Below are 13,951 nucleotides of genomic sequence, written 5' to 3'. Positions count from 1 at the left end.
CGCTATATAAATAAAATTGAATTGTATTGAATTGTGTTAACTTGTGTAGTTACACAAGTTACACAGGCAGAATGCCATGTGAACCCTGTCTCCAGGTGGAAAACAGAATGAGCGATACACCTGCTGTCAGGCCTGCAGGGTTTCTCCCTGTGATGTTCTTCTCTGTCTTGTGGTTGACATTTTTTTTTTTTTACTGGCACAAATAATTTGTGGGGCGTCTTATTGTGACACCTGATTGTTGTAGTATTTTTAAAATGGCTGTGCAAAAAAATAAAAATAAGAACCCCAGATGCATTGCCTGCATTTTTAGATGAATAGTTGTATATAACTTTATTATTTACAAAATTTTTGTTTAATTTTAATTTAAAATAATTACCACTTATATTTGCATTTCAAGTTATGAAAATAATTTACTAAACATGTCTGTGGTTTTTATAGTAAAGAGAAAATATAACTACTACTAGGGTTTTATGTGTTTGTGTGATTTCAGACCAGTTGTTTTAATAACTGTAAATTTGGACGTGTGAGGTTGTGCTGAAAAGAATGATACCAAGAAAGACAAGGTAAAAAAACAACAACAATCAAAAGCAGCCAAAAATGGCCAATTATATTTTGGACCTCAGAATATTGACCCAACAAATCATGAAAAATGAGGTTTCAATAATTGTTTGTGACAGTGCAGCTTTCTGGCAGTAGTAGTAGTCAGTACAATTTGATTTTTTTCTAACAAAAACAGTATGAAACTTAAGTTAGACTTGTGTTTGGAAATGAGCCCCCGCCCAGTGTTGTGTAGCTTTCTGGATTTTATACTTATTGGTTACATATTTATTTATTATACAGGCTATACAGTACACACATTTTATGTAACTGAAATGTTTAATTATGTGGGCTATAGAAAATAATTAAGTTATAGACCATATTTATATGAAACATATGCTTAATGTATATTAATCATATGTAACACCTGCATATGTCTTTAAAACAAGGCTTTGATTTTGCCACCCCATTTGATTTCCATGCCAGCCTGGAAAAATTTCTCTAGATCCGCCCCTGGACCTGTCCTGGACCAGCAACACCAAATCAGTGACTAAAAGAGCTCAGCAGCGACTGCATTTTAAGAGACGACTGAAGAAGGTGCACATCCCCAAACCCATCTTTAATACTTTCTACAGAGGTACCATGCAGAGCATCCTAACCCGCTGCATCACAGTCTGGTATGAAAACTGTCATGCGTCCAATCGCAGAGCCCTCCAGAGGATTGTGTGGACCGCACAGCGTGTTATTGGCAGCTCTCTACCCAGTCTACAGGATATTTACACCTCACTGGGAAAGCCACTAGCATCATGGCTGACCCGCATCACCCTTCCCATCAACTGTTTACCACACTTCCCTCCAGAAGACGACTGCGTCATCAGGAGCAGGTCGGCAAGATTGTGCAATAGCATTTTCCCCCAAAGCAGTTTGGCTCCTGAACACCATGGTTCCCTCCTCTGCACTGAAAACTTCTCCACACACTTCTTGGACTACATAATACTCTCCTCTAATTATTATTACTATTATGATGTGAACATTTTGTGCACTTAAATCTTACTGTGCTAATGACCCCTGCATCAGCACCTTGTTTGGAATAGCAGTGGAGAAGACATAGATTCAATGCTGCAGACGTCTGAGCAAAGAAAGCTTCTAGAAGAGTAAAGACTAGCTAGAAGAATGAAGATTCACAGAGTAAATGTGAAAATTCATCACAGGGCTCTATGCACTTGATTAACTGACCATGAGCAAGTTTGCTAGTCTGGAGCATTCAGATCCACCACAAAGACTGTTCAGTGCTCACAGAAACTGCACAATACCCAAGAGCTGCATCTGAGCCTCTACAGGCCTTAAACAGCATGTTAATGTTCAAGACAGTTTAATTAGAAAAAGACAAAACAAGTATGGTTGGTCTGGAAGGGCCGCCAGGAGAAAGCTTCTTGTCTCTAAAGAGAACACAACAACTCAGTTGAGGTTTGCAAATTTGCCCTTGAAAGCTTCTGGAGCAACATATTTTTAAAAGATGAGACTAAAGTGGAGGTTTGGTCATAATGCACAGCAGTAACTTCAGCAAAAATCAAACACAGCACAAACACCTCAAATCCACTGTCAAGTACGCTGGTTCAATTGTGGTGATTTGAGCTTGTTCTGCAGACACAAGCAATAAGCACCTTGCAGTCCACGAACTCCTCTGTATGCCAAAGTTTTCTAGAGTCAAATGTGAGGCCGTCTGTCCAACAGCTAAAGCTTCTCCTAAATTAGGCCATGCAACAGGATAATGAGCCCAAGCACAGCAGCAAATCTACTGCATGGAAGTCCAGACCTCAACCTGACAGAAATGCTGTGTATAAAGAAATGCTTGCAAATGTTGATGAATTGAAGTTATTGCTGCTAACTGCTGCTTCTGTAACCGACTCAATCATAGAATGATTATGATATTGAAAAAGACAAATGCCTGAATCCTAAATTGTGGATATCCTTTTGTTGTGATCTAAAATGTAACACTAAATGTGATTAAAACACTAAAAATCTGGACTCTTGGGCTCAACAACTGCAAGGATCACCAGCCCGAGGAAAACACAAAATACACATGACCCCGTGACAAAGACAATTCATTCTTGAATGAAGACATTGATCTGACTTTTTAAAATTTTGCCAATTGTGTTTATTATTAAATTATTGAGGAAATAGAAAGGGGGGAGGGGTTTTAAAGAAGAAGGTAAAGGAAAGGGATAGAAAGGAGGAAAGAGATAGAGGAGAGAAAACCCCAACAATCCCCTCTGAGCAAGCACTAGGTGCGACAGTGGATAGGAAAAACTCCCTTTAAAGGAAGAAACCTATGACAGAACCAGGCTCTAGAGGAGGCAGTCAACTGTCGGGACTGGTTGGTGGGTGAGGGTGAAAAGAGAGAGGGGGGGGGGGGGGGGGGGGGGGGGGGAGATGGGACAGGTGATAGGAGTTAAAGGGAGACAGGGGAGGGAGAGGTGTCAGGAGAGAAAGGGAGAGAAAGAGAGAGGAGAGGTGAAAATTAAGATGGAACAGAGGTGGAGGAAGACGAGGTGACATTAGCAGTAGAAAAAGTAGAAAAAGTAGAAAAAGCAGGAGTGTCCCTCCTCCAGAAGAAGCAGAAGCGTTTTTTCTTCTTTTCCATGAGCTTTTCCACGAGCACTTTTTTCTCTAGGATGAGGGTTCTCAACTGATCGATTGTTTCTGCATTCTCCTGCTCAAGTCTCTTGCATGTTTTCTCCACTTCTTCTAATTTGGCTTGTTTGTCTTTGAGCCTTTCTTTCATTTCTTTAGATGTTGCCTCCTGCATTAGCTTTGCCTCGTGCAGCTCTGTATAACTCTGTTGTAATTTGTTGTGTGTGTCTTCCAACTGCTGACTTCTGCTCTCGATTTCTTGAAGTGAACACTGCAGGTCTTCGTTTGTTTTCTCTAGTTGTTGCTTTAGCACCTGTATCTCAGTGTTTTTGCACTTCACGTTGTCTGAAAGTTCCTCGACTTCTGTGTTTTTTCTCAGCATGTCATTGAGCTTACTCTGCATCTCTGAGCATTGGTTTTGCAGTTTTTCCTTTTCCTCTTCCAGTTCAGGTGTTTTGTAGTTCAGTTTGTTATAAAGTTCTTGCAGGTTTTGGTTTTTCCTCTCAAAGTCCTGGAGAATTTCTTTGTCTTCTTTCTGCTTTATTTCCTGTTGTTCTTGGTCTTGAAGCAGCTCTTGATATTTGTGCAGTGTTTCATCAAGCTTTACCTGCAGCGCTCCGTATTGTTCCTGCACACCTTGGAGTTGGCACTGCGTGTCTCTCTGGTCCAGTTTTTCTTTCTCTTCAAGGATTTCTTTATTCTTTTGCAGAGCTTCATCAAGCATTACTTGCGAGCCTTCGTTGTGTTTCTCGATGTTCTGAAGTTTGCAATCCAGATGTTTCTGTTTCATGTCTTGCTGTTCTTTCTCTTGAAGGAAATCTTTATTTCTTTGCAGTGCTTTATCAAGTTTCATTTTCAGCGCTGTGTATTTTTCCTGCACGTCTTCAAGCTTGCAGTCCGTTTGTTTCTGTTTAATTTCTTGTTGCTTTTGTTCTTGAAGCAACTCTTTATTTTTGTTCAGTGTTTTATCAAGCTTTACCTGAAGCGCTTTGTATTTTTCCTCCATGCCTTGGAGTTTGCACTGCTTCATGTCCTGTTGTTGTTTTTCTTGGAGGAGTTCTTTCATTTTTTGCAGAGCTTCATTAAGCTTGATTTGCAAGCCTTTGTTGTGTTTCTCCAGGTCCTGGAGCTTGAAATCCATTTCCTTCTGTTTTATCTCCTGTAGCCTTTTTTCTTGAAGAAACTCTTCATTTGTGTGCGGTCTTTCATCAAGCTTTACTTGCAGCTCCTGATTCTTTTTGTCCTTCAGCACTAGTTTTTCTAGTGCTTTATCAAGCTTTGCTTGGAGCTCAAAGTTTCTTCCCTGTCTAGGAGTTCCATTTCTTTCAACTTTTGAATATCTTCCTTTTCTAGAAGCTGGTTGAATGATTTGTCTACTTGATCAGGAAGTTGAATTTTGTCTTCCTGATCACAAAGAGGAGAGTTGGGCTTTACTGTTTTTTTTCTGTTTTCTCTGAGACATGTTTGAATCTGTAAACTGTCACTCTGTTTATATCTGAATTAACTAATTTCAAGAAACTGTTGCAATTACCTGGACTGCCTCAGCCCAGGTGATGTAACATTAGCAGACAGAGGGTTTGATGTTGCAGAATCTTTGGAGCTGTGCCATGCTGAACTGAAGAGCCCAGCTTTCACCAAAAGGAAGAACTAACTGGGCCCTAGATTGCCCAATCAAATCTCTTAATGCCACCTGCCCTCTCCTACATTAACTGTGGGCTCACCTTGTAGAACAGAGTTGAGTGTGGAAGAAATGGCAAAAAATATGGAGCTGAAAAGCTGAGAGAGAAAAAGAAATGATAAATAAATCAATGTGTCAAATTAACTGACATGTTAGCTGGTGGAGTGCCCACTGCATTATATATATATCATCTCTTTTTTATAATAAATAATCAAAAACTTTATTTAAACTAAGATTTTAAAAAATATGTGCAGTGATTGATGTGCTCTCAGACATGTGCTTCAATCCACACACAAATACAAAACAATCTGACCACACGTACAACTGTTTCACAAACTCTATAAAGCATTCACACTCCAATGGATGCATCAGAAAGCAGCTTGGGATTACAATCTTGTCCAAGGATATTTCGCCTGCAGACTGGAGCAGCCAGGGATCAAACCAGAAAACTTTCTGATCAAAAGCTGACTTGTGCTAAATGCTGAACGGCAGCCAACCCATTTTAGCCATTTAATGAATGTGCCATTTAATCTTGGCTGCAGCCAAGATTAAATGGCACATTCATTAATTACAGAGTTACGGATTGTTACATGGAACTCAAAAGAAATAATGAACCCATCTCGTGTCCTGTGTCTTCTATAGCTGTCTGTACTTTTACTTCCAAAGTTCATCAGCAAACAGTTTGCAGGCCTCTAATTATCAGGCTGTACTCAAGCGCTTGAATTCAACCTAAAAGCTGTGCTGTCATACAGAACCAAGTACCCTCCGCGGAAACTATAGCTAATGTCACAACTGGATCTGATGAGACAGCTATGATTTCTGGACTCGAAGTAAATAATCCTGAATCAATTTATACAACATCAGTTTGTTTGTTTTGCTTTCATAACAAATAGTTTGAGCCATATACAAATACAGAAGTGACAAATGGAAACATATTTACAATCCAAAGTCAGACTAACAGTTTTCAGTAGCACAGTCTTTTATTTACAGTCTGCTTCTCCTGGTGGTAAACCTCTATCACATGTTTGGATTAAAAATTAGGCCTATATAGCTGCTGGTTCCAGTTTAAGCAATATGTTAAAAATACTAAATTCTTCATTGATTTGAGCTGTGGGGTTTGCTATACACTGGCAGAAAATTGTAGAGTAAATGGTGAAAACAAACAAACCAAATAACAAGATCCTTGAATTCCATCTTTTTTATTAACAGAAACTCCAACAAATTTGTGCCCAATTGATAATGTTTGGGACATGAAAAGTCCAGTCCAGCAGGTGGCGGTAATGCGCCTTAAAGCTTTAACCGCCAAAAAATACAAGAGCAGAAGAAGAAGAAGCCGAGTTCCCGCTTTATGGCGTTTTTCCCTCCGATTATTGTCAAGACTGATTTAAAGGTAAGCACCGAGCTAATATTAATCCGAGTCTAGTTAATCTTGAGTTTAGCTCCTGAATGAGGCTTTCTGTTGCTCTCCTCGGTGTCTCTTCTCAAGTTTTTGTGAACAAGTTGGAAAAAAAAATCTGACTAAATTGACTCAAGCTGCTTTAAACTAATTTACAGAAAGATATCAGCAAAAGGTTGTGAAACACAGAGAAGAAAAGAATTTATTAGAAGAAAGCTTTTAAATGAGCTCATTGTAATCAGAGTTTCTGTTGTTTTATTAGCCTGTTATTAAGGCTACTTAGCATCTCTGTGGCACCTGCACAGCTTATGAATGCAGCTTGCTAACTAAGCTAGCTAGCGCCACCCTTCTTCCATATAAGGTCACTTCCGGCTCCAAAAGACCCAACATGTTGGCGGTAAAAGTGCTATAATGAAATACATTTATGAGAAATGTAAAAATAAATGTGTTCCAGGCTAAAACACAGCTGCCTTTATCAGCGCAAAGTTGTGATGAGGCTTACTCAGATGATGGCTCAGATTTCTACACCCACTCGGATATACAGATGAAATCAAGACAAGTACATCAATACAAAAATTCACAGGATTGTTCAAAAATAATAAATTGCATGAATATAGGAAATCTTCCTCTCAGTGACTGAGTTGTCTCATTGTGTCCTCATTTTTTATAAATCAAGGCCGGAGTAACCCAACCTTAAGTCTTCATTAAGGTTTTTGTCACATAGATAGAAAATAAACTCAGAGATTAAGCGGCTGTTATAAACAGAGTGATTAGTTTATGTAAAAAATGTAGTTTGTTGTTGTTCTGGTTTATGTGCTGAAAATGGTTTTATTTGTGTATGTTCAATGTGTTAGACTTGTACATAGTTAAATATATGATCAAATAATGTTGAATCCTGGATATGGATTTGTAAGCAATGAAATTTGAAATAAGGGGGTAGGAACAAGAAAACTTCATCCTACTCCTTTTCGAGCACACACATTCTGTAGACATAGATATTTACATGAAAACTTGATGATTTTTAAGTTTTGTTATTTTTATTTTTTTCTGTTGTTATTTCAATTATATTTGCATGTTTGAAATAGATAGATAGATAGATAAAATTTATCTATCTATCTATCTATCTATCTATCTATCTATCTATCATTTCTCACGGCACACGTATATTGTCGGGTTTTTTCTTGGCCAGGGCATATTTTAAAGAGGAATTGCTCTCCTGGTACTGGTGTGCCATACTGCTGAATTTGGTATCGGTGCTCAAACCTTTTGTGTTTGTTTCAAACAAGTTGTCCACCCAGGGAAGCTAAAATGTGTTCTGTGTGTTCTCAGATGAACATATGAGACACTTTGACTCTTCAGTGCAGTGTGGAGCTTAACAAAGTTCTGTTTTCTGTCCCAGCTGATCAGGAGGAGGAGAAGAGTCTGACGGAGCAGCAGAGGAAATTTCAGCTACTTGGACTCAGCTCAGCCACTGCAGAGAAAACAATGAGCTCAACACAGAAGGTGACAGATACTAGTGTTAAGAAATACTCCATTAAAAGCTGAAGTACTGATATATATATTTTATGCTAAACTAAATGAACCTTGTGCAATATTAATGTAATGTAGAAATAATGTATACAATGTATACAATGCCTACATCTTAGACGGTGACGTTGCCTCTAAACATCAAAATGAGCAGGAAGATGTTAAAGTGGGATTCAGCAGGATTCAACCCTAAAATCAGCTGTAGTGGCTCAGTGTGGGGAAAAGGGTCACAGCTCACAATCATTTCTATTGAGAGCTCCAGTAGATTTTTTTTAATGTACAGGCTGTGATCAGCTGACCTGCTGCTCTCTGTGAATTCATCCAGATGTCTGCAGATGTTTCATGAGTTGTCCTGGCTGATTTCCTTTCTCTACACTGACAGTACACTGTCTTTATATTAGACACTAAACTGTTGGTATGTGGGTGGAGCTCAGTGAATGAATGTCAGCATCATGAGCTTAAGTTTAAGTTAATCTCTGCTACACTTGATGTAATCTAACTCTGACATGAGCACCACAGTCACTGTGCACCAGTCACACACTGTTCTTTACTTAAATCCATCACATTACAGTAAACTTGCCTGCTTATCCTGCACTAACCTGCAGAGGATTTTGCTGCAGTCTTTACATCACATTGTGAGACAAACTGCACACAAACAGTTTGTGTGTTTACTGATGTTTGTTGGGCTGATAGAATCGCTGCATTTGAAATTACCTGCCACATAAAAAATATTACTCCATTTATTCTCGCTCGTCTTCTGTATTGCTAACTAGATGTTGAAATACCGCGACCGCAACTTATCAGCACCTGCAGTCGTTCAGGTTCTGGTGGTGTTTGGTGCCACACTCCACCTTCAGGTTTAAAACTAGTGTTAATGGAGGGAGTTTGAAGCTTCAGTTTGTTCAATGACTGCATTTCACTCACTGACTCTGTATCTCTGTCACTGCAGGACCAACGTGGACCGAGAAGTCAGCGCTCTCAGGAGGCCGACAAACCTCAAAGAAGCAAGAGAGAGAAAAAATACACCTGTGACGAGTGTGGGAAGGATTTTACCTGGAAGTTTAAACTAAAACAACATCAGCTCATCCACACTGGAGAGAGACCGTTCAGCTGTGACTTGTGTGGAAAGTCGTTTTCCTGGAAGAATTCCCTGAAAAGACACCAAGTCGTCCACAGTGGAGTTAAAGCTTACAGCTGTGATCAGTGTGGCAGAGCTTTTACTCGAAGTAGCCACTTGCAGAGACATCTAGTTACCCACTCTGGAGTTAAGGCATACAGCTGTGACATCTGTGGAAAAACCTTCAGCCAGCTATGGAGCCGAAATATACACCTACGCATTCACTCCGGAGAAGATGTGTACTGGTGTGATCAGTGTGGTAAATACTTTACAACAGACGCACAGTTACAACACCACATGTTTACCCACACTGAGGAGAGACCTTATCAATGTGACCTGTGTGAGAAGACTTTTAAAACTCCACAGTACCTGAGAAAACACCAACAGATCCACACCAGAAAGAGACTCTACAAGTGCAGTTACTGTGAGGTTTGTATTTTTATTTTATTCTTGTAAGTTCAGTCTGACTGTTTGGAACAAGTCTGCTCATTAAATTGTGTTAGCATGTTAGCACTTCTACTGCACCGAAGAGTAGCTCTGAGCCATTATTCAGGTTTTCATTTCATTTAAGTGTAAGTCAGATGTTACTGTAATATTAAATAAGTATTGCTGTAGTATTATGGTGGTAGTATTGTAGTTATTGTAGCCCAGTAAACTGAGTGTGTTAATCGAAACAGTAAAATGTAATTGGACGTCTGCAGAGATGCTCTTTATTTCAGGCGACTTTCAGGATAAAAGTGTTGAAGGACTGACTTACACTGTCTTTGTGTCTTTGTTTAGAAGCAGAGCGACACAGATGGATCCACTTCTCAACCCTGTCATCGCTGTGGTGGTGGGAAAGACTTTCGTTGTGACATCTGTGGAAAAACTTTCAGTCACCAAGCCAGCCTAAAAATACATCAACGTAAACACACTGGAGACAAACTGAAATACTGCAAAGAATGTGGGAGAAGCTTCCCCACATCAGCTGAGTTAAAACAACATGAACTCTTTCACAGTGGGGTCAAAAAGCACCTCTGTGATCAGTGTGGGTCATCCTTCACCACTGCAGGTCACCTTAAAAGACACAAACGAGTCCACACAGGAGCGAAACCATACAAGTGCAGACACTGTGACAAAAGCTTCTCACATTCAGGTAGTCGTAACGAGCATGAACGTACACACATGGAAGGAAACTACAGCTGTGAGCAGTGTGACAAGAGCTTCAGTAATCTCAGTTCATACTCTGCACACAAACGATCCCACGTTACTAATAAACTGTTTCACTGTTACCAATGTGCCAAAACATTCACTTCATCATCTGCTCTGTGCAAACATCAGCGCGATCACGCAGGGCTGAAATCGTTCCCATCACAGGATCAGAGTGAATCTGAAGAGAGAGAAACATCCTCTGGTTTCAGAGTCCAACTTAAAACCCTGGAGATCAGGCTCCACAGAGCTCAGGTCGGCTCTCCTTAAGTTTAAGTTAAAGTTCAAATGAGGCTGTGAATCAAACTTCCTGTAGTTCCATGTTAATCTTTATAAATTGTTCTTCTGTTTGTGTTCAGTCGTTACCTTTTTTTTTCAGTGGTTGGATTAAAAATCAGTTTTCTGTTGTTTAAGTTTTTATTGAATGTATTTTGTTAAATAAAGTTAAAAAAATGTTAAATAAAGAATTGTTTGAACGACAAAGATTTTGAGCCATGATGTCATTTCCTGTATTTCAGAGTAAAGACTGAAGTGACAAATGGAAACATGTTTACAGTCATGGAATAAACACTGATGGGTCATCTGTAGGAAGTACTATTGCTGACCTGACAGACTCGACCTTGTTTACAAAGAAAGAAAGGAACTGATGACATGTGTCAGCAGAGGCTTTCAGGGTTGTTTAGAGTAGAGCTGATAGTCTTAAAGAGAACACGGCGATTATGACAATTTAACACAATGATCTGAGAAAAATATCTGTTTCTCTCATTTTTACTGTATTCTGATCAAATTTCCAACATTCTTTTAACATTTCAAAAGAATTTGTCTTTCTTCCACTTTCACACTTGGCCCTAAAAACACCAACATCCGTGCATCACCCTTGTGTCAGTCTAATGAACCTAACATGTGAGTGATACATAACACACATTCACACTGGCTGCATATATCAGTCCGGGGGGGCAGAGCAGAACTCTGTATGAATCAGACGCGCTCACATATTCAGGCTTTCCAGAGGCGTTTACCATCAGAAGAAGCAGAACAATGAATCATCAGCACCCCGCAGAAGAACACAGCAAGCAACAACTCTAACAATAAAGACGTGCTGGAGCCAAAAGATGCAGATAGCGAGTTTTAAACGATAACGCACAGGATCAAAGGGGGAGAGGGTAAAAACCCACTGCCTCCTGAGATAAAGATCAGCAAGTCAAGCTGGCAGCAGACGACACAAAACGCTCTCTGGAGGAGGCGGCGACTGTGGAGCAGGCCGACGAAGAGGCGGATCGGCAGACAGGAAGCTCCCGGGGTCCCACAACAAGATGTTGCGCGTCAGACCGGAGCAGGATATCCCCATGTTGGTGACACTGCCCATCGAGGTACAGCCCAACTTGGCAAACCAACCCTTCCCTTTCTTGGACACCACACTGGCTGATCTGGGCATCCAAGACTGAGTCTCACTCCGTGTGGGGACGTTTTTTTGTTTTTGTTTGTTTTTTAAGAAGCAATCATGTGTATATATTCAGCTCAGAGCTGAAGGAGAGGGTGGTTTGGGTTGACACCAAGAAGACCCATCCTAGAGGTACGGCGGTGGGATCCAACTGCAGGGATGTGGTCAGATGGCAGTCTGTGGAAATCAGGTGACAGTGAGAGCAACTTGATTTTCCTATTTTGTCCTTCAGATACGAGTGAAAGCCCAGATGCCAGGAGACAAGCAGCTCCAGGAGGTCCTGTACAGCACCGAGGTCCACACTGACCGCTCCTTCTGCTGCACTGGAATGGATACCCATACGGAAAAGAAATAGTAAAAACTTGTAATTACTGATTACTGGGCATGAAAGTGGCCACTTTCATGAGTAAATCATATAAGGCTTACATGATTTACTCATGAAAGTGGCCACTTTCGCATTACTTTCATACATTGTTTTAGTAAGTATCCAAAACATACAAGTTTCATTATATAATTTTTCAAGGGATCTTATATCTGTTTTCACACTTATATGCTTTTCATACAAGTTTCACACAAGACAGATACAAACTTTATAAGATTTATATATATCTTTTCCATATGGGTATCCTGCCCTGGAAACAGACGTGTGCAGGTCTAGAAGCAGTTTAAATCCCATACTTTTTTGATCTGTGAGGCTCTTAATGTCACGTCTGCAGCCATGAAAGTCAGCTCAGGGTTTCTTGATTCTGATTTTTCTTTGCTGTGTCACATTTAGCTCATATCTGCATTGCCATGCCCTGAAAACAAGCTGCCGAGCTTTAGTCAGGCTCAGGGACAACGGGAGATCTGAGGAGCAACACGATGAGAACAACTAAAACTGAACAAACTTAACATCTGATTACCTTTTTTATTTATAAGAAAAAGTTTAACGCGCCAACTGTCCACAGCAAAGCTTATTATGACAAGACTGCTTTTATTCAGTGATGTCAAAGTGTCATCACTTCATACCTCTGAACTGACATTAGATGTATTGCATACCTTGTTAGAATTACACTGTTGAAGCATTTGTAAAAAGCTTCTGTCCTTGTTAATTTATGTTTTAGGATAAGTTTTTGGGCTGTGTAAGGTCACAGGTTGCATTTCTGAGCAGAGTAGTAAAGGTAAAGTAAGTGTTTTCAAAACTAGCCACTCAGCATGTGTACAAACAGTGAGAAATCTCTGAAGAAAACCGTTTGAAGGAGCAAGAGCACACGTGTTTCTCCACAGGTTAAAGCCCGCTTTAATAATCAATATGAATCAAAGACTTCTGTCAACACAAAATAAATGTAAGGAAACACACTTTCCTGTGCAACATCCAGTTTCTATAACTGACGACAAGCTTGGACCACAGTGATCTAAACTCATCCTCTACATTGGAAATGTAAACAAATGTAAATGTGGTTTTTACTGTACCAGAGCAGGGCTGTGTGTGTAGAGCACAGCCAGGCAGCTGAACACTGTATTGTTCTCTTTTTGGTCCTCTTCGAGCGGGAGACGAGCCACCAAAGCTGGCAACACCGGTCAGTGAACACATTCAGTTTTCAGGCCCCTCTTCTGTGGAACCAGCTTCCAGTTTGGATTCAGAAGACAAGATTTCAAGATTAGGCTTAAAACTTTCCTCTTTGGTAAAGTATATATTTAGGGCTGGACCAGGTGACCCTGAATCCTCCCTTAGTTATGCTGCAATAGATGTAGCCTGCCGGGGATTCCCATGATGCATTGAGTTTTTCCTTTCCAGTCTCCTTTCTCACTCAGTATGAGTTAATAGACGTCTCTGCATTGAATCATATCTGTTATTAACCTCTGTCTCTCTTGCACAGCAGGTCTTTATCCTGTCTTCCTTCTCTCACCCCAACCGGTCACAGAAGATGGCCCCGCCCCTCCCTGAGCCTGGTTCTGCTGGAGGTTTCTTCCTGTTAAAAGGGAGTTTTTCCTTCCCACTGTCGCCAAAGTGCTTGCTCATAGGGGGTCATATGATTGTTGGGTTTTTCTCTGTATCTATGAAGCGCCTTGAGGTGACTTTTGTTGTGATTTGGCGCTATATAAATAAAATTGAATTGAATTGAATTATCTGAGGAAGAAGCAGAGTTGGTTTGTTTCCAGCTGAAATCATCCAGGCTCAGGAATTTGAATCGATCCACATCACTTCTGCTTGAACTAGAGAACATGAGTGTCGACTTACATTTGGTCTGTGAGACACATGTCATAGTGACAGTATTTGGGTTAATATGGCATTACTCACCCTGGTCGCATTTCTTCAATATCAGGCACCAAGTTCAGGAACTCGTTCTTTGCAGCCCGCGCAAGGTAGGAGGTCTCCAGAGTGGGAACCATCGGGAAGTTTTCACAGTCTGAGCAGGAGGGACTGGAGGCACGTGAGCTGTTCTCAGGGGT

General features: G+C 40.4%; 2 protein-coding genes across 2 annotated transcripts; one reads left to right on the top strand and one right to left on the bottom strand.

The window, feature by feature from the left end:
- Positions 1–3,058: 3,058 nt before the first annotated feature.
- LOC147322652 (uncharacterized) lies at positions 3,059–4,713 on the bottom strand. The gene has a single exon (XM_086307086.1). It carries the CDS (start codon positions 4,310–4,312, stop codon positions 3,059–3,061), a length of 1,254 nt encoding a protein of 417 aa, XP_086163212.1. The 5' UTR covers positions 4,313–4,713.
- A 1,370-nt stretch (positions 4,714–6,083) lies between these two features.
- On the top strand, positions 6,084–10,504 carry LOC147322651 (uncharacterized). Its single transcript, XM_086307210.1, has 5 exons — positions 6,084–6,239; positions 7,549–7,555; positions 7,645–7,748; positions 8,722–9,318; positions 9,670–10,504. The coding sequence occupies exons 1-5, from the start codon at positions 6,198–6,200 to the stop codon at positions 10,345–10,347; spliced, it is 1,428 nt and encodes a 475-aa protein (XP_086163336.1). The 5' UTR covers positions 6,084–6,197; the 3' UTR covers positions 10,348–10,504.
- Positions 10,505–13,951: the final 3,447 nt, after the last annotated feature.

Source organism: Aulonocara sp. 'chitande type north' Nkhata Bay, linkage group LG9 (genome assembly GCF_057382095.1).
Source record: "Aulonocara sp. 'chitande type north' Nkhata Bay isolate Kocher_YH1m ecotype deep benthic linkage group LG9, A_spYH_male_GT1.1, whole genome shotgun sequence".
In the NCBI taxonomy this organism is placed as follows: domain Eukaryota; kingdom Metazoa; phylum Chordata; class Actinopteri; order Cichliformes; family Cichlidae; genus Aulonocara; species Aulonocara sp. 'chitande type north' Nkhata Bay.
Note: the sequence above shows the minus strand (reverse complement) of the source record. Positions and strands in the feature narration are given on the sequence as shown.

Excerpts from the sequence above, each read along its gene's own strand:
- LOC147322651 (XM_086307210.1), top strand. The coding sequence starts at position 6,198 with ATGGCGTTTTTCCCTCCGATTATTGTCAAGACTGATTTAAAG. Across the intron at positions 7,749-8,721 it reads CAATGAGCTCAACACAGAAG|GACCAACGTGGACCGAGAAG; the intron begins GTGACAGATACT and ends CTGTCACTGCAG. Across the intron at positions 9,319-9,669 it reads ACAAGTGCAGTTACTGTGAG|AAGCAGAGCGACACAGATGG; the intron begins GTTTGTATTTTT and ends GTCTTTGTTTAG.
- LOC147322652 (XM_086307086.1), bottom strand. The coding sequence starts at position 4,312 with ATGGATTTCAAGCTCCAGGACCTGGAGAAACACAACAAAGGCTTGCAA.